Source organism: Mus caroli, chromosome 7, assembly GCF_900094665.2.
Source record: "Mus caroli chromosome 7, CAROLI_EIJ_v1.1, whole genome shotgun sequence".
NCBI classification, from domain to species: Eukaryota; Metazoa; Chordata; class Mammalia; order Rodentia; family Muridae; genus Mus; species Mus caroli.
In genome coordinates, this window is record NC_034576.1 from 24,874,646 (window position 1) to 24,893,262 (window position 18,617).

At 49.7% G+C, this 18,617-nt stretch overlaps 2 protein-coding genes across 12 annotated transcripts in view; one reads left to right on the forward strand and one right to left on the reverse strand.

The window, feature by feature from the left end:
* The window catches only part of Exosc5 (exosome component 5), an 8,987-nt gene extending 1,543 nt beyond the window's left edge, over positions 1-7,444 (forward strand). Inside the window, exons 2-6 of the mRNA XM_021166910.2 lie at positions 2,553-2,666; positions 3,764-3,885; positions 4,875-5,015; positions 5,701-5,790; positions 7,112-7,444. Coding sequence (XP_021022569.1) covers positions 2,553-2,666; positions 3,764-3,885; positions 4,875-5,015; positions 5,701-5,790; positions 7,112-7,204 — 560 coding nt within the window. The 3' untranslated portion in view covers positions 7,205-7,444. The remainder of the gene's footprint in view (positions 1-2,552; positions 2,667-3,763; positions 3,886-4,874; positions 5,016-5,700; positions 5,791-7,111) is intronic.
* A 1,176-nt stretch (positions 7,445-8,620) lies between these two features.
* Tmem91 (transmembrane protein 91) lies at positions 8,621-18,524 on the reverse strand. Of its 11 annotated transcripts, none has more exons than XM_029479930.1 (4): positions 14,472-14,597; positions 12,873-13,108; positions 9,953-10,102; positions 8,621-8,810 (listed from the first exon to the last, which is right to left on the reverse strand). In XM_029479930.1, the coding sequence occupies exons 2-4, from the start codon at positions 13,080-13,082 to the stop codon at positions 8,799-8,801; spliced, it is 372 nt and encodes a 123-aa protein (XP_029335790.1). In that variant the 5' UTR covers positions 13,083-13,108; positions 14,472-14,597; the 3' UTR covers positions 8,621-8,798. The 11 variants fall into 11 exon arrangements, with proteins under 11 accessions (XP_029335790.1, XP_029335789.1, XP_021022572.1 ...); XM_029479929.1 differs by having other exon boundaries at positions 8,621-8,832; XM_021166913.1 differs by having other exon boundaries at positions 8,621-8,980.
* Positions 18,525-18,617: the final 93 nt, after the last annotated feature.

Consider the following 18,617-nt stretch of genomic DNA (forward strand, 5'->3'; position numbering starts at 1 on the left):
AAAAGAAAGGGGAAAACTGACAGGTCAGTGATGGGTGATGGGGCACACACTGTTAGTCCCAGCACTCGAGACACAAATGCAGGGTCTCTATGAGTTTGAGGCCAGCCTGGTCTATAGAGGGAGTTCCAGGACAGCCAGGAAACCCTGTCTTGGGAAGAAAAAAAAAAAAAACAGGGAGGCAGCTGGGGGCTAGAGAAATGGTTTCTCTTGCTGAGAACAAAGTTGAGTTCCCAACACCCATTCAGGCAGCTTTCAAGCACTTGTAACTTGGGGGGAGCCAGGAGATTGGAAGCCCTGTTATGGCCTCTGCAGGGACCTATACATACATACACACACATGCACACGCACGCACATGCACATAATTTAAAAAGTAAAATAAATCCTAGGGGGAAAAGAAGAGAATTTCTGCAGCCACATCATCGAAATGGTGGGAAGAAAGAGACTCCCTTGCTCGCTGAGAGCACAGTCTATTTAGCAGAACAGGAATGTAGCTCTAGTAAGCACCTGAGTCTGTTGGGTTACGTCTGGTTTCACTGGAGAAGCACCCACAGATGTTTAGTGTTCTCATCCCAGGCTGGCTCTCAGCTTAGCTCATTTGCTGAAATCAGCCTCTCCTGTCTCTTGGGATATAAGAAATATAGAGGTAACCTTCCCGTGTTCTAAAACTCCAAACTCCCAGGGCCCTAGTGCAAGTTGGAGACCTTGCAGACTTTCAAAAGGAATGTTGCAGACACTTCTGACCTCAAAGGCTCCTGCAAGAACACCCTATGGGAGGGGGGCTGTGGCTTCGGCAGGCAAGCAGTGCAAATGATGCGTATATATGATAATGACACAATATCCCTATGACTTCACATCTGTCCTCACTAGGAGTCTCTTGCTGTGATAAGGACCATAACCAGAATCAACGTGGCGAGGAAAGGGTTTGTTTGCCTTGCGTATCCCAAGTCCATTGAGGCAGGAACTGAACCGTGGAAGGAACCTGGCTTTTCATGGCTTGTTCAGCCTGCTTTCGTAGATAACCTAGGACCACCTGCCCAGTGGTGGCACTACCCACAGTGAGTGGGGGCCCTTCTATATTAGTTGTTGATCAGTAAAATGCCCTACAGGATCATGCAGTAAGACCCTGTCTCAAGAAAAAGAAAATGCCCCCACAGACCTGCCTGCAGGCCAGTCTGATGGAGGCAATTCCTCATTTGAGCTTCCTCTTTCCAGGTATGGCTAAGTTGACAAAATGCAAAGCAAAAGAGGCAACTAGCCGGCACAGTAGTTTACCTTAAAGGCAAAAACAAACAAACAAACCAAAAACACCTGATGGTACAAAACCCCTAATCCCAGCACGGGGGGAGCGGAGCCGGTAGAGGCCAGAGGAACAACAGTTCGTGCCCTACTCCCTCAGCTACATAGATAGCATGGTCAAGGCCAGCTTTGACCATATAGAACCTGATTTCAGAAAGTCCATCAATGAAAACCTACAGAGCCTGAGAAGCTGCCTGTGTACGCTTGCCATCTCGTTTTTTGCTTTGGACTTTGCATAAATGTCCCACCTCAGAGTGACATCCCTAAGTCCTTGTTTTTTAAATTACTGTTTTTTTTTTTAAAATGGATGTCCCTGGTGCCTGAGGACAGAAGAGTACAATCTTCCCAAGAACTGTAGTTACATACAGTTGAGAGCCATCTCTCCAGCCCCAACCTCTGACCCACTTATACACATACATTTTATCGATTTGGAGCTGTGCTGTTAAGTGTAGTGGGCATTGGAAGTTACAGTCAGAAACATGGAAACTGCTGTTGAATGCAGTGCCTTCACATCGTAGATGGCCTCTCTGAAGCCTGTGGAACCCATTCCTAACCATTTGGGGGAAATAAGTAGAAATTAAGACCCCCTACACATTCACAATCTTTATTGTTTATCCTTTTAAAATGTATTTTATTAGTATATTTTAATTGCATCTAATAAAGGTTTTCTGCTTGGCTGGCTTATGAGATGTTCTCCTATAGCTCAGGGTAGCTCCAGACTTACACTGGAGCCGAGGATGATCTTGATTTCCTGATCTTCCTGTCTGTCTCCCAAACACTGGGGGATATGTTATGTGCGTGTGTGGGTGCGAGCGAGTGCCCATGAAGGCAGAAGAGGGTGTCAGTCCCTTAGAGCTGGGTTTCGTGGTGGTTGTGAGCAGCCTGATAATGAGTGCTGAGAACTGAATTCTAGTCCTCTGGAAGAGCAGTGTGCACGCTGACACACACCACCAGCCATCTCTGCAACCCCAACTACCTCTAAAAATTTACCAGTGGCAGAAGTCTGTGTAAGCTCTGCACCTTCTGGCCAGTGTCTTATGTGTTTCAAGTGAACTGTGTCTCTTTAAAGTCCATATTTATTTCACCTTCTTGTGTGATGTTGGGAGACTGAGGGCCTCCTGCTTCTGTGAGCCGCAGTCACCTGATCTTCACAAAAGTGCCATGAGGAAGGTACTTACCTGCTTAAAGTTAAGAGAGCAGAGGAAAGAAGTGCTAAGTGCAGCACAGAGCGGCCAAGGCCTCCCTCTTTCCCCCAGGTGATACCTCTGTCCTGGCTGGAGTCTATGGGCCGGCCGAGGTGAAGGTCAGCAAAGAAATCTTCAACAAGGCCACCCTTGAAGTGATCTTGAGGCCGAAGATTGGGCTGCCTGGTAACTGGACTCCACTGACCCCCCCCCCCCAAAAAAAAAGATCCAGTCTGTTGGGACCTCATGTGACCCCTTGATGCTTGCTGTGTCCAGTCTCTGCTGCCCTGCTCTCCTCCCTCTTTGCCCAGCTTTTGATTCTGCTGCACTGGAATGGAATCTAGAGCATCATGCCTGCTGGGCAGATGCACTTCCAGGAAGCCACAGTCCCAGGCTCTCCAGGGTGGAGTCCGGTCAAGCCCTCTGCTGCTGAGCTTACGCCTCCCGGATCCTCACTGGTGGGCTCCAGACAGGAATTCCAGCTCTGAGCCACACCAGTAGCTTTTCCCACGTGAATTTAAGGCTATGTGGCTAGGCCATGTAGCCAGCCCTGTTAACTTTTTTTTTTTTAAAGATTGATTTATTTATTATATGTGTATGTAAGTACACTGTAGTTGTCTTCAGACACACCAGAAGAGGGCATCAGATCTCATTACGGATGGTTGTGAGTCACCATGTGGTTGCTGGGATTTGAACTCGGAACCTTTGGGAGAGCAGTCAGTGCTCTTAACCGCTGCTGAGCCATCTCACCAGCCCCCCTGTTAACTTTTTGAGACAGGGTCTCAAGTCCTCTGAGCTGGCAGTGAGCTCTCTTTGTAACCTAGGCTGCCCTCAAATTCATGATCCCACTGCCTAACCTCAAGTCTCAAGATTACAGACCTGTACCACCAGACCCACCCTCTCTTGAGCCTTTTCTTTCTTCCCTTCTTTGCCTTACTCGCTCTTCCTTCCCATTAACTTGTTTTTCTGCCCTTTTAACACTTCTCCCCATGTGTCGTGGGATGGGCCTGCTCTGATGAGAGTAGATATGGCCAGTAGCACAGGACATGGGCACCTCTGCGTATTCCTCCTTGGGTGGCTGGCTAGTAGACCCCTGGCCAAGGTTGGCCATAGCAGGAGTTACTCAGAAACTTGCAGACTCGCCCGCTTTCTCCTGGGAGTGTGTACTCTGACCCGGACTGAGGCTGACAGCCCCTTCCGGAAGTCTCCCTCCAGAGGCTGGACCAAGCAGAGCAAGATGACAGGGTGGAAGGGAAGAGCCTGACCGCTTCCCGTCTCCCCAGGCGTGGCTGAGAAGAGCCGCGAGCGGCTGGTCAGGAATACCTGTGAAGCTGTGGTTCTAGGGGCTCTGCACCCCCGGACCTCAATCACCGTGGTGCTGCAGGTGGTGAGCGACGCTGGCTCTGTATCCTTTCCCAGCCCTCTCCTCCAGGAAATGACCAGAACCTCCCCTCCGGCTTCCGTTCTGGTAACCTTGAAATATACCCTCAGCCACCCAGGACCTGTGCCAGGCAGCAGCTCATGCAGAACATACAACAAGGACATGGTCAGCAAGATGGTTCAGTGGAGAAAGGTGCTCGAGGCCAAGCCTGACGGCCTGAGTTCAGTCTCCAAGGCTCATATGGTAGAAGGAGAAAACCAACTCCCGTAAGTTGTCTTCTTAACTACCACGTGAGCACAGTGGCACACACTTGCCCCTGAACACACACAAATAGATGAATGTAATTTTTAAAAATTAGCAAGCAGGGCTTACTGTGTGCTCCTGGGCCTGGCACTGAGCACCTCATGATGTTAAGTCATTTAGTTCTCACTGGGCTTGTATTGGGTAGCACTGTAATTCCAATATAAATCCAAGTCAGTGGGTTCAGGCTCTCTGGTTCGAGAGCCCTGCCATGGGTGCTTCTCATGTCGCCTTGTTTCAGGTGAGGGGCAGTGTTTTGGTCTAAGGGACCAAGATGGAAACAAGGGTGGGACTCAAGCTCCAGGCACGTTCCACCTCAGAGCTCCATTATCTAGCATAGTAGCTGCCCACTAGACTCCCCAGGGGTGGGCCTGGCTTTGCCAGTAACGTCTTTCATGTGTGACTTTGGGAGATCTCTCTACTTGACCCTGTTTCACTCACGACACTTGGTATATCCCTTAGTATATATACCTGTTCCCTAGCATTGTCCCATCTGACAGGGATATGAGACATAGAGAAAACCATTTGATCTCATAGCTGGGAGAGAGTTGGTAAGACCTGGTGTGGAGCAGCGGCAGCCACTTGGCGCTAGAACCGCGTAACCATCCTGCCACGCTGCTGCTCTGTGATGAGTCAGCGATGTCTGTAATGGGAAGGATGAATGTTCAATGCCAGCCTGAAGACACTCTCCTTAACCAGTCTGTGATGCCCAGCTCTTGGCCTGTTGCCTGAACGCTGCTTGCATGGCATTGGTGGATGCAGGTGTGCCCATGCGAGCCCTCTTCTGTGGGGTCACCTGTGCCCTGGACTCTGATGGAAATCTCATGCTGGACCCCACGACCAAGCAGGAAAAGGTAGGGTTGCGGCTTGGCATGCCTCCAGGCCTGACCCTAACCCTAAGGAGACAGTTGGCTTGTGCACTTGGAAGGCTCTGCTCTATTCGTCAAGGCTCATTCAGCTTTAAGTGCTAGAAACCCAATTCAGACTTGCACAAGCCAGAAAGGAAACTTGCCAGCATTTACTACCAAACCATAGAGCAGAGCTCTGGTTCTTATGTCCTGTGCTGGCATGATAGTGAGCATAGGGAAGCCCGTTCTCCACACCTCACATGAAGGGTTTGACACTGGGGGGTTAGAGGAGCCACAGGAGTGGGGGGATGGGGAGAAGAGACAGGAGCCATTAGAAACCGTGGCTGGGCCCCAGCAGGGTCACAGTCTGTTACAGAAAAGAGTGCAGTGTTCTGTTCTGGCTGTTACCTGGCTTTTGCTACAATTGCTGCTGTCAGAGTGGGAACCAGGATGCTGTCTGGAGGCTTCCCCGGTTCCCATCAGATAACCAGCAAAATGTAATGGCAAGAGAGCCATGGTATTGCCTTGCCTGTGTAGGACAGAGCAGGATGGTGGAGAGGCAGCCGGGAAGTGACCAGCACTGTGGTTCCCCTGTGGGACAGAATAAACACATAAGGAGCAGAGAAGTAAACAGCCACCTAGGAATGGGTGGTCCCTGGACACTTAACAGCCTTGTCCCTCTTGTCCCTAGGAGGCCCGGGCCATCCTGACCTTTGCTCTGGATAGCGCCGAGCAGAAGCTGCTCATGTCCACCACCAAGGGGCTCTATTCTGACGCTGAGGTACCAGTGTGGGGGCGGGGCATAGCCCAGAATCTTTATAACATCTTTTCCCTGCTCAGAGAAAGCCCCTCTGTACATCCCTGCTGGGGAGTAAGAGGAAGGGTGCATGCATCTTCAGGGCTCAGGTCATGAAGGTCTTGCATGACACGCACAGGGTTCTGAGCCACAAGTTTTAATCTCAGCACTTGGGTATCAGGGAGGCATGGTTCTGAATTCAAGGCCAGGGAGGGCAACATTTTGAAAGAGAGGATGCTTCTTTGTAGCATTTTGAAAGAAAGCCGGAAAGATGAACTCAGAAAACAGGGTTCAGCTTGAATGAAGCAGTCCCCGGTGCTCAGCACAGAACAGTGCCCTCTGGAATTCTGGGCTCTCACGGGGCAGTTTGGAAACTTGGGTCAAATAGTCTGTGCCTCCATTTCTTCCGATTTAGAGCTCTCATTTTATGGCTTGTAAGGTTATTTGAGTTGGGCTTGGGAGCTCACGGCTGTGATCAGAGCACTTCAGAAGCTGGGCAGAAGGACTGCTGTGAGTTCCAGGCCAGCCTGGACAGTATAGTAAAAACTTGTCTCAGAAAGGGAGCAGAGGCCTTAGGTAGGTCTGTCTAGTCCCTCTCAGCAGGCCGTAAGGTAGGAGAGCTGCTAAGCTTGAGATCATCTTGAGCTATATACATAGTTCCAGGCCAACCTGGGCTATATAGCAAGATCTTGTCTCAGACAACAGCAACAAAAGATCTGAAGGTTAAAGGTTATTCCTCTAGTTCTCAGAATCTCCAACTCTCTGAGTCCTTCCAAGATGTGAGGATTCCGATCTCAGGCATTTGAGGTCTTGTTGTTTTCAGAGTGTGGTCCCTTATTGTCTTTTCATTCAGAAAAGGCTTAGGGGCTAGGAAGATGGTTCTAAATTAAAGACTCTTGTTGCCAAGCCTAACCACCTGACTTCAGTGCCCAGGGCCGGCCAACATGGCAGAAGGAGAGACCCAACTCCTTCAGCTGGCTCCTCGGGGTGTGTCCCTGCACTGAGAGTTACATATTAGCTAGCGAGGAGCAAGCTTCTGGGCTTGGGGATGTGGCTATGTTGGTAGAGGGTTTGTCTCCCTTGCAGGAGACCCTGAGCTCTGTTCCCAGCGCCATATAAAGCCAGGTGTAGTGACACTCTTAGGCTGAGCAGGATGATTGTTGTGGCCGTGACATTGTCTCATTGTGGGGTGGGAGTTAGGAGGTAGTGAAGAAGGGAATGGCCCTCGTGATGGTGAGGAGTAGAAAGGGAGGGAAGGAGGGAGGCTTAGGGACTCCTTTGGGGCTAACCCTCTCCTGGTTCCCAGCTCCAACAGTGTCTGGCCGCCGCCCAAGCTGCCTCACAGCACATCTTCCGATTCTACCGGGAATCACTGCAGAGGCGCTACTCCAAGAGCTGAGGCACGCCAGGGTAGGGCGCCCCTCCCACCACGCCCACCGCCTACCGCCGCCATGAACCAGCACTCCACTGTGCCTCTGTCTGTGCCCATGTAGCCTCTGGTCCTGTCGCAGCGGGGGCTTCTGTGCCAGGCTGGGGTGGGGGCTTAGGGACATTCTAGGCCTGGGCACAACCCTCCCTTCATCAGGATACCATTAAAAAGGGCTCCCCCGTGTTGGGTGAGTGAGTTAGTACCCACTGATTCCGGTGTCTGGAGAGTACTCGTCCATCGAGCTTGCTTGGTGCCAAGAAGCTGCAGTGAACAAGAGGCACAGGTTCCGTGGTCCAGGATAAGAGATGGGTGTGGTGGTGGTGTGTGCCAGTAGTCCCTGGCACTTGGCAGTTAGAGCTCATTTCCCACTACATAGTGAGCCTGAGGCCATCCTGAGCTACATAAGACCGTCTTACTTCTAAAAAGGTGATCTGGAGAGAGAGCTCAGCTGTTAAGAGCACTTTCTGTGCACAGAGGACCTGAGTTTGGTTCCCAGCACCCACATCAGGTGACTTATAACCGCCTGTAACTCAGCTGCCAGGGGATCAGACCGCCTCTTCGGGCCTCTGGGCACTCCTGTACACACGGAGACAAAGCTAGAGCAGGGGTGGGCACATTCTGCATCGGGATGCAGTAAGTATGCCCCTGGCCCTCTTCACCACCACAGCCACCCCCAGACTAGATTTCTCTGTATCCCTGGCTATCCTGGAATTCCCTTTGTAGACCAGGCTGGCCTCAAACTCAGAGATGCACCTGCCTCTGCCCCCCTCCCCCCCAAGTACTCGGAGCGCTGGCTTCACAGTATTAGGGTGGGTCAGTCTCCTTAAACTGTTAAGGCTGGCTCTCTACCCCACAGGACTAGGGGTTAAAACAAGGACCTAGGTCCTACCTGTTCTACCACTAAGTTCATCCCCGGCCCCCAGCATCCCCTGCCCCCAGCATCCCCCGCCCCCGCCCAAGGGCCAGCTTGAACTTGTATCCTTTTCTCAGCTTGTATCCTCTTCTCTCAGCCGCCTGAGCCAGAATATGCATGGCTCCCAGTCCTTCTCTCCCACCAGTTTTCCTTTCTGTTGATCATGGACTACTGAATAGTTAGTTCCTCCATCTGCTGTGGGATGAGCTCAGAGTCAGGCTACGAGGCACGCATGCTCCGCCCGAGGTAAACCTTGTCCCATTCTGCAGATGAGACAAGTCCATGAAGTCATTTGGTTTAGGGTCACAAAGCTACCAGATGAAGTCTCTAGTTTACTCTGATGACTGGAGAAGAAATACTGTAACATCCCACCTCGAGCTCTGAGGTCTAAGGCCAGCCACAGCCAGCTAATCTAGCTCTCAGATATTCCTACCTGTGCGCCCTGGATACACCCAAACACAGACAGACTCTGGTTTGGCTTCAGGGTATCTTTAATCTCTCACATTGCTTCCTTCTGGGTAGGGGTGGCCAGGAAAGGGAGGGGGCCTCCAGCTGACTCGTTTCTGGGCGATGTGGTCCTCTCCGTCACCACTGTGTACACCAAGATCATCCATTCTGCTCAGGGGTTTGATGGTCCTCTGGCCTCTGCATTCACAGTGGGGGCTGAAGGGCAACTAGGGCGGGTCTCGGGAGGCAAGGTAGGCAGCCAAGGTCACCAGGGCAGCTGCATATGTGCACAGGCCCAGCCCCACGGCAAGGACCCCCAGCAGGAAAGCTCGGCGGGAGGCAGCCCCTGCCCCTTGGACGTCCCCCTTGGCCCAAGCCTTGTTGGTCTGTAGAGGCAGTGGGCAGTGGTAACCAAAGTGCCCACCTCACCCTCCGTCCTGCTTCCTGTGGCTCTCCCCCTCCCTGCCCCCACCTAGTATGACTAATTCACTTGTATTCCCAAACCAGGGTTAGGGCAACGTAGTTGCTGGGTATTTAATGAAAGAATGTATTACATAGGTGGTGGAGCGCACCTTTAATCTCAGCACTGGGAGGCAGAGGCAAGCAGATCTCTTCTGTGTTTAAGGCCAGCCTGGTCTACAGGGTGAGGTCCAGGACAGCCAAGGCTACACAAAGAAACCCTGGCTGGGGGGTTTCCAGGTGCCACTATGGAATGCCAGTGTTTTAACTCAGTTGATTTACACAATAAACCCAAGAGAAGGATTACTCCCATTTACTGAGGAGGGAAACCTGTGGGGAATTCACTAGCTTCTGTAGTGGTAGAAAGGAGAAAGCGAGGATGATTCTAAGTCCTTCACCGCCACTCTGGATTCGTGAAATGTCTTGGTTTTCCCCTATTTTCCTTCTTTTGTTTTTATTTTTGTGTTTGGTTGTTTTGACACAAAGTCTCAGGTAACCCAGGCTGGCCTGAGGTCCCTTTGTAGCCAAAGATAACCTTGAGTTTAGATCACCCTGCCTTCATCTCTTACATGTTGATCATCAAACCCAGCACTTCATGAGTGCTGGGTGAGTGCTCTGCCAACCGAGCTGAGCTGCATCCTCGGCCCTGTTCTTTTGTGGTTTTGGTTCTTTGGAGACAAGATCCTAGTTTGTAGCCGGGTTGGCCTTGAAACGTCTCAGCCCTCCAAATACTGGGATTACAGGCAGTCACCACCACATCTGGTCACACCTGTGTGTATCTATGTGGAGTTCTCTCTAGCCCACCCCCAGTGCCTTAAGCATAGCATGGCTCCTCACACGCCTCTTTTTTTTTTTTTTTCCTTAAGCCAGCACCCTCCCAGTCCCAAACACAGACTAACCTTGTGGGCCAGGCAGAAGGCAGCGATGCCCACAGGCCAAAAACAACACAGCACAGAGAATACCGCCAGGCCGAGGTGGTCATGGGGAAGAAGTGGAGAGAGCCGGTCGCCCCCATCATCCTCTGAGTCACTGTCACTGGATAATGTGTCCTACAGATAGGAGAGAGCACAGGTGGTGATCCTCACCCACCTCCCCATCGCCCCCGTAGACCAGTGCTTCCCTGGGGCCTTCCCAGAGACTTTCTGTCCCCTAGATCCTTTGAAGGGGGCAACAGTGGACTGACTGAGGGTCTCCAGAGAGACCCACCCCCAGGTGAGTTCATTCTCAAGGGTCCAGCTATGGGAAGATTGCTCATAATCCCTGAATGAAGACATCTGCAGTGGGGGCAGACTTTGCCTTGGGATGAGAACCTGTAAAGAGTTAAAAGTGCCCCCGTGTCCTGAACTGTAAGGACAAAGCTGCCTGCCTAAAATGGTTTTAAAGGCAAGTGTGTTTCTAATCCCAGCATCTGGGATGTAGAGGCAGGAAGATGAGGAGGCTTGCCTGGGTTACATGAGCCCTGTCTGGAGAAAAAATAATCCCTCGCAGAAGAAACAGAATCTATCACGGATGTCTGCAGGCAGCTCCATCAGGAGCAAACCAGATCCTCTCTGGAAAAAGGAACCTTCATTCTAGGTCTCCAAAGAACTGATCTTTCAAACAAAATGACCAGACACGCAGTCAAATACACTAGACACAAGTGTCAAACAGGACTTAGAGGTGCAATACAGAACAGTCAGAGACAGTAAGACAATGCGTACTACCCGTGGCAGGCTGTTCTCAACCCCGAGTATGTACTCGTTTTGATTGTAAACATGGTCTTTCTTTCTCTGTAGCTCCCGGCTGTTCTTTAAAGCTCTGTGCAGTGTAGTCCAGCTGTCTGAAACCATTCCCCTGCTTCAGCTTCCTGGGTGTCAGGATTATGGGCACATACTAAGCCTGGTTCCTAAAGACAACGTCTCTACTATGTAGTCCTAGTGAGTTCTAGAACTCACTATGTAGACTAGGCTGGCCTTAAACTCAACAGAGATCTGCCTATCTCTCTCTGGGATTAGAGGTGTGCGCCAAAACCTTTGCTTCAAACACTCTTTTGATGTGATTCAGATGTTTCTCCCCTTGAATCTGGGCAGGTTTCCAAATCACTTGACAGAATATCACAAAGTCACTTTACAAGATTTTTTTAAGAAAAGGTGACAAAAATCAAGTCTGGTCCAGAGGACTGAAATTACAAGTCCTGGCAGGACTATAAAGTGAGTTCAAAGTCAGCCTGGGCAATTTAACAAGACCCTGCCTAAAGTAAAATGGGGAAACCAGGGTGCTGGCACCTGCCTCTAAGCCCAACTCTCAGGAGGTGGGAGCAGGAGGGACAGAAGTTCATGATCATCTTCAATTACATGATGAGATTGAGGCTAGCCTGGGCTACATGAAACCATCTCACAAAAGACACAAACCAGGTAGAGTGGCATAGGCCTGTATTTCCAGTCAGTTGGGGCTGGGGAAAAAGATGAGTGTGACCTGAAAAGTTCAGGCTGACATGACTATCAGACCGTGTCAAAAGAAAAGTGTCAAAATATAAAAATGATGTTTCACAATATGAGGAAGGAATATGACATTATAAAAATGACTTTACTACAGGCAGTGGTGGCACACACTTTTAATCACAGCACTCAGGAGGCAGAAGCACGCGGGTCTCATGAGTCCCAGGACAGCCTGATCTACACAGAAAAATCCCATCTCAAAAAAGAGACAAGAAAAAGAAAACAACTAAAAACTAATTTTATGATGGGTGTGTTGGCACAAACCTGTAACATTCTTGGAGGCTGGGGTAGAAGGATGAAGAATTTAAGGCCAGCCTGAGAGATACACAGACTCTGTCTCAGAAAGGGAGGAGCGGGGATTGAAGAGAGGGCTGAGTGCTTACTGCTCTGTAACTCCAGCTCCAGGGGATCTGAATAGTGGGTAATGTGATACACACACACACTCACTCTCTCTCTCTCTCAAAAATAAGTGCTGCAGAGATAGCTCATTGGCTCCAACGAACTGATAACAGGTTAAGGGAGCTGGCAGAGGATCCAGGTTGGATTCCCAGCACATGGTGACTCACAACTCCCTGTTAATACCAACCCCAAGGCATCCAACGCCCCCTTCTGGCCTCCACAGATAACCACATGAGTATAATGCACAGATAACGCAAGCAAAACACCCATACACATAAAACGTTTTAAACTAACAAAAATCTGAAAAGAATATTCTAGAGCAGTGTGAGGGGAAGCAGGTAAAGCCATTGGCCACCGAGCCTAATGACTCGGCTCCAGAATGCTGTCCTCTGACCTGCATGTGTGCTCTGGCCTCACTCCAAACGGAGCATGCACACACAAATAAATGTTAGGGGTTTGGGGTTTTGTTTTTAAAAAAATTTTTTTAACTTGAAAAACTGGGTCAGCAGAAGCCAGGTGTTTATGGGTTCTGGGAAAAGGAAAACAGCAAAGATTTAAGGAACAAATTAAAGTCTGAAGAAAAAAAAAAAAAAACCGTTGCCGGGCAGTGGTGGCACACTGTGCCTTTAATCCCAGCACTTGGGAGGCAGAGGCAGGCAGATTTCTGCGTTCGAGGCCAGCCTGGTCTACAGAGTGAGTTCCAGGACAGCCGAGTGCTACACAGAGAAAACCCTGTCTCGAAAAACCAAAAAAGAAGAAGTTGCACTTGGGAGACAGGACCGAGTGAATCTCTGAGTTCAAGGCTGGCCTGGTCTACATAGTGAGCTCCAGGTCAGCCATGGCTTCACAGAGAGCAACTCATGAGACTCCCAGCCAGCCCTGAACAGTCAAGAGAGACCCCAGACCTAGGCAGATACCTCCACCATCAGCCTGATGCTCCTACCTCAAAGTCAGGGGTCTCAGGCTCCCCCAGGCCAGCACTCACTGAAGGAAGAGGTGGGAGAAGGAGCTGCCAGCCTCTGGGGGACTCTGCAAAGGCAGTTTCTGGGAAGGGGGTTCCCAGCTCTGGCTTCTCAGACCTGGGAGCCAGGAGGTCACAGGTTATGCTTGGCAGTAAGGGTTGCTGGAGTTCCTGTATGCTGGAGTTGTCCATGGTTGTGGAGGCTGTGGTAGAGGGCCCTGGAGACAGAAGAAAGCAAATGCAAATTTCAAAAGTCTTGCCTTCATCCATCACCCTGTGCCTATGGGCTCTGGACAGATGAGAGAGCTCAAAACACCTTCTCTTCACTTTACAGATAGAAAAACAGATTTTGAGAATAGAAAGGGGGTTGCCTAGTTCATACACAGACTATTCTGAGCCCCAGGTGGTCAATTCTGGGGATTAGATAGATAGATAGATAGATAATGTGTGTGTATATACATATACACACATATACATACACATAAAGGTATTTAGGGCTGGAGAAATGTCATTTAAGAGCACTAGCTACTCTTCCAGAGGGCTCAGGTTCAATTCCTAACACCCACATAGTAGCTCACAACTGTCCAGTTCCAGGGATCCTACACCCTCACACAGACATACATGCAGGCAAAACACCAATGCACATAAATAAAAATAATTTTAAAATATTATGTACGGCTGGGCAGTTATGGCATGCACCTTTAATCCTAGCACTTAGGAGGCAGAGGAAAGTGAATCTCTGTAAATTCCAGGACAGCCTGGTCTACAAGGCAAGTTCTAGGACAGCCAAGGACATACAGAAATCCTGTCTCGAAAAACCTAAAAATATGTAGTAAAAATAAAAATTATATACCTGTTGCACGATCATTGTAAACCATGTCTTACACACGTTGGTCCCATGAGTCCTCTACACACACACACACACACACAAACATCTCCAGGTTCACAGGTCCACAGCACACATCCATCCCTCATCCCCAGTGACATAGGAACTCCACCCTAGTTCACACACCCCTAGCCCTCACTCACACTCAGTTCCCAGGGCCACTGTCACCCATCCCTTTTGAAGGTAAACCCACCCACACCCTGTCTCTGCCAAAGGTCTCCTTCAGCACATGCTGCAAAATTACAGCGACTCCCCTCAAAAACATGTCTGAGGTCGGCAGCGTTCTTACGTATCCTTCTGTGTATCCCTGAGCCACCTTGCAGTCCTCACCGTTGCTGCATCTGAAACCGCAAACACCCTCACCATGCAGAAATCCCCACCGCTACGTTTCTCAGGTCTCATCCCTTCCATTGCACACCTGTCCAGCTCAACCGGTGTCGCACCTTGCCCCACACATCTCCCCACTGGCCGGCCTGTCGCCTTAGCTCTCCAGCATATGTACTGTTCATACTCAGCCAGAAAGATCCTTCTCGTTCTACGATTCCCCCGCCCCAGGTCATTCCAAATCTAGCGCAGGTCCCCGCCAAAGGTTCGCCTCCATCCGCCAGGACCCTGGGGGAGGAGCAATGTCCCCATCTATTCTCACCGCCCACGGTCAAGCGCCGGGACATGGTTGGGTCTTGCAGGGCACCCACCTTGCCCTGCGGCCCAGAGATAGGCAAACCTGAACCCAGAGATCGGGCGTCCGGGCTACCCCGTACAGGGTCTGAATGCTGCTGAGCTGCGCTTGGGTCTCTGCGCCCCAGCAGCGAGCTGGGGAGGAGAGAGGTGGGGCAATAGCTCCAGACTCCGCCCCTCCGCAGCGCCCCGGGAGGGGGCCTCCGATTCTGGGGGTCCCAGAGCCAGCAGCTTCTCCCTTAAGGAGGCTGAAACCTGATGGTTGGAACATGGCTGGACCCCACATTACTCACCCAAAATGATGGCTCAACAATAATAATAACATCGACTACAGCTTTGTGCCTTATTCTAAGAGGTGCTTTAAATATACACAGCCACAGAACAATTCTAAGTAGCATGGTATATGGTCTTTTTTTACCCGGCAGCAAAGAGGCACAGAGAGGTGAAGTAACTGGTGAGAACACAGCTTGTTCAATGAGTGCGGATGCTACCCCTGGCCCGTTGCTGGTTGCATTCCCTTTAATTTGCAGATGAGGAAACTGAGGCCAGGACACTGGCTCCTGTGTTGACATAAACAAATGGGACCAGTGCCAACAGACTGTAACCCACGGCAGAATCCCCAGGGGAAGGGAAGAAGCTGAGGTAGGAAGGTTGAGCGAAGCTTCCAAGGACAGAGGCCGAGGAATGGTCTAGGATGGAATGCTTTAAGCATCCTTCAGTGACGTTGGTGCTTGGTGGTGTCCAGGGTTGGGCTCTCTGCATACGGCTCCTTTGCAGGCATTTCAAGGCACTCGATGTGTGAACTTTGGACCATAGATAGCCTCATCTCTCTCTAAACCGAATTCCTTCATCTGAAAACTCAGGACATATGCCCAGTCTCCTAGATGTGATGACATACAATTAAAAATTTTTTTATGCCGGGTGTGGTGGCACACGCCTTTAATCCCAGCACTNGGGAGGCAGAGGCAGGCNNATTTCTGAGTTCGAGGCCAGCCTGGTCTACAAAGTGAGTTCCAGGACAGCCAGGGCTACACAGAGAAACCCTGTCTCGGAAAACCAAAAAAAAACAAACAAAAAAAATTTATATTACATTTATTTCTTTTGTGTGGTGCACACATGCTATGTAGAGCAAGCATGTGTAGAAGTCGGAGGATGAATTATAGGAGTTGGTTCTTTTCTTCCACCAGGTATGTTCCTGGGATCCAACACAGGTTATCAGGTTTAGCACCAAGCCCCCCTTTCCTCTGAGTCATTTCCACACCCTGACATATGGATTTTAACTTAGATGTGACAACAAATGCTCACACATTTACCCAAAGTCTGGCAAAGTAAGCGCAGTGAACACATGTAATGTGTTTATCAATTTTATGATTTATAATTCGTGTCTGTTCAACTGAAGAACGTTCCTGGCCCTCCAAGACATCCCCTCCTTCAGGAAGCCCACCCAGTTTGTACTGCCTCCCTTTCCTGTCGCCCTCCATCTGGCTAGACGGGAGGATTCCCGATGTGAGGCAGTGGAGTTCCCTAGCTCTAGGGTGCCAGGGAACTTTGCCAAGAGTCCAAACACTCAAGCTGGCACCGGCCCCACTCCCGGAGAGAGCAGATGGCGTCTGGGAGCATGCTTGGCTCAGTCTGAGTGTCTGGCACAGAGACCCGCGGGAGGGATAACGCCAGGGGCAAGGGCCAGGATGGTTTTCACCAGAAGGTATTTACTAGCTCCTTCCTCTTGCTCTATTTGTCTTTTACGCCACGTTAAAAAAAACTGCTACCCGCTTCCGTTTGCATGCCGCTCCTGCCTGCTCCCATCAATACCAGCTCCACTGGGGCTGGGATTTAGTCTCTTTTGTTCAGGGATGCCCCTCGGGCCTGAAAAAAAAATGGCACAAAGAAGGCCCTCCTTTCAGACTCACAGATGAGGGTATGAACTCCTAATAGCCTCATTTTTCCATCAGACCACTGAGCTCAGTGACACCCCATCATCCTTACCCTCCTAGTGGTGAATTCCTGTCAAGTTGGAACTATGGCCTCCATAATTAGCCTTGTAGAGTCTCCCCAGCCCACCTCTTCCAGCAGGCCTGCAGTCTTATTTTTTTATTTTGTGACAGGCCTAGAATGTGAATGGGGCGGGGCCTAGAGAATGAGAATCCAGGACTTCCTGCATGCTAATAGGCAACTGCATCTGCACCTTAGTCACTTCCTTAACACCTCACTGGGGAATTCTAGGCAGAGGCTCTACCACTGAGCCACACCCCGAGCCCCTCACTGTGTATTCTATATCCCATAACATGATGCCCAAAAATACAGTATCACATCTATGCTTTTCCTGATATATCCTTCAGATCCAATCATAAAAATTATGAGACAGGGTTGGAGATGTAGCTCAGTTGGTTGAGTGTTTTTTACCTAGCAGAAACTGGGTTCAATTCCAAGCATTGCATGAAAACAGGTATGGTGTGCATACTTGTAAGTCCAACAGCCTTCAGGAGGTGGAGGCAGGAGGATCAGGTCAAGATCACCCTCTGCTATATTATAGCAAGTTGGAGGCCAGCCTGGGAGACAAAGAGTAAAACAGAGCTGGGGATATAGTTGTACCTAAATAATGGAACACTGGCCCAGGATGTCCAAGGTCCTGGGTTCAATCCCTAGCACTAGAAGAAAAAGAAAAGAAAATAGGAAAACAAAAACCAAAAATAAGCTACTTTCAATAACAATGAATAAAATCTCAGCGTGGGTGGCTCACTGAAACTGCATCTCTGGACCTAAAACAGCTGAGCTGCAGGCTCTCCTCTTCCTAGCAGTTGTTTACACCTTTCATAACTTTGGAGGACTTTGTGAATCCTATCATTTTCTAGGACCTTCCTGAGCCTTGTAAGTTTCTTTTACTTTTTAAGCCTTACGTGCTGTATTAGTTACCTTTCTATTGCTGTGATAAAACACCATGACCAAGATAAGTAAGTGATAAAAGAGTTTAATTGGGGGCTGGTGAGATGGCTCAGTGGGTAAGAGCACCCGACTGTTCTTTCGAAGGTCCAGAGTTCAAATCCCAGCAACCACATGGTGGCTCACAACCATCCGTAACAAGATCTGACGCCCTCTTCTGGAGTGTCTGAAGACAGCTACAGTGTACTTACATATAATAAATAAATAAATCTTTAAAAAAAAAAAAGAGAGTTTAATTGGGCTTTTAATTCCAGAGGGCTCCTCTGATGGCACAGTGAAGGGCTGGCAGAGGTGCCTGGAGCAGCTGCTGAGAACTGGGGCATGTTGAACCACAGGCAGGAATCAGAGAACGTTAACTCAAAATGGCATGCTCCTGGGAAACTCTAAAGCCCCCAGTGACAACCTTCCTTCATCAAGGCCATACTTCTCAATCCTTCCCAAGCAGCTACCACCTGAGGGCCAAGTATTCGAATGCTTGAGAGAAACCACAACATGTATTTTCTTTACTTCTTGATTTAAAGATTTTTTAGGTAGGAGTGGTGGTACATGCTTTTAATCCCAGCACTCTGGAGGCAGAGGCAGGCAGATCTTTGAATTTGGGGCCAGCCTGGTCTACGTAGTGAGTTTCAGGACAGCCAGGGCTTCATAAAGAAACTCTGTCTCCAAACCAAAACCAAAACCAAAAACCTATGTTTTTTAGTTTTATTTTATGTGTGTGTGTGTGTGTCTGAGTGTGTGCCACAGAGGCTACAAGATAGTTTTGTGCTAGCTCTTCTGGGTCTGGAGTTATAGTTAGCTGTAAGCCACAGGACATGGATGCTGCAAACTGACCTCAGGTTCTCTGGAAGAGCAGCAAACATCTCAACAACCAAGCTCTCTCTCCAGCGTACTTCCTGATTCCCAAGGGTTCTTTGTCCTCCCTGGAACGTTTCCATGCGGAGTGAACAGGTACACAGCCTATCCATAACCTGTGCCTTGTTTTCTTTGGGCATCAGGTATATTCGGTTTATGAAATCCACCAAGACGTTCGCTTACTGTTTGTGCACTTTTCTGTACATAATACTTAGAAAGTGATGTTCTTGAAGAGGGTGGTTCAGATCCTTCTGTTCCTAAGATGAGTCAGTGGGAGAAGAAAGGAAGGTGTGAAGCCCTATTCCAGCTGCCATGGAGAACACCATGGCAACCACGTGGTTCTAGACTCCCATTTCCAGTGAAATGCCCAG

Coding starts and splice junctions, on each gene's coding strand:
- Tmem91 (XM_029479922.1), bottom strand. CDS start 14,336: ATGACCTGGGGCGGGGGAATCGTAGAACGAGAAGGATCTTTCTGGCTG. Junction 13,109..14,287: donor AGAAGGATCTTTCTGGCTGA/GTATGAACAGTA, acceptor TTCTGTCTCCAG/GGCCCTCTACCACAGCCTCC. Junction 10,103..12,872: donor CTGAGACCCCTGACTTTGAG/GTAGGAGCATCA, acceptor TCCTATCTGTAG/GACACATTATCCAGTGACAG.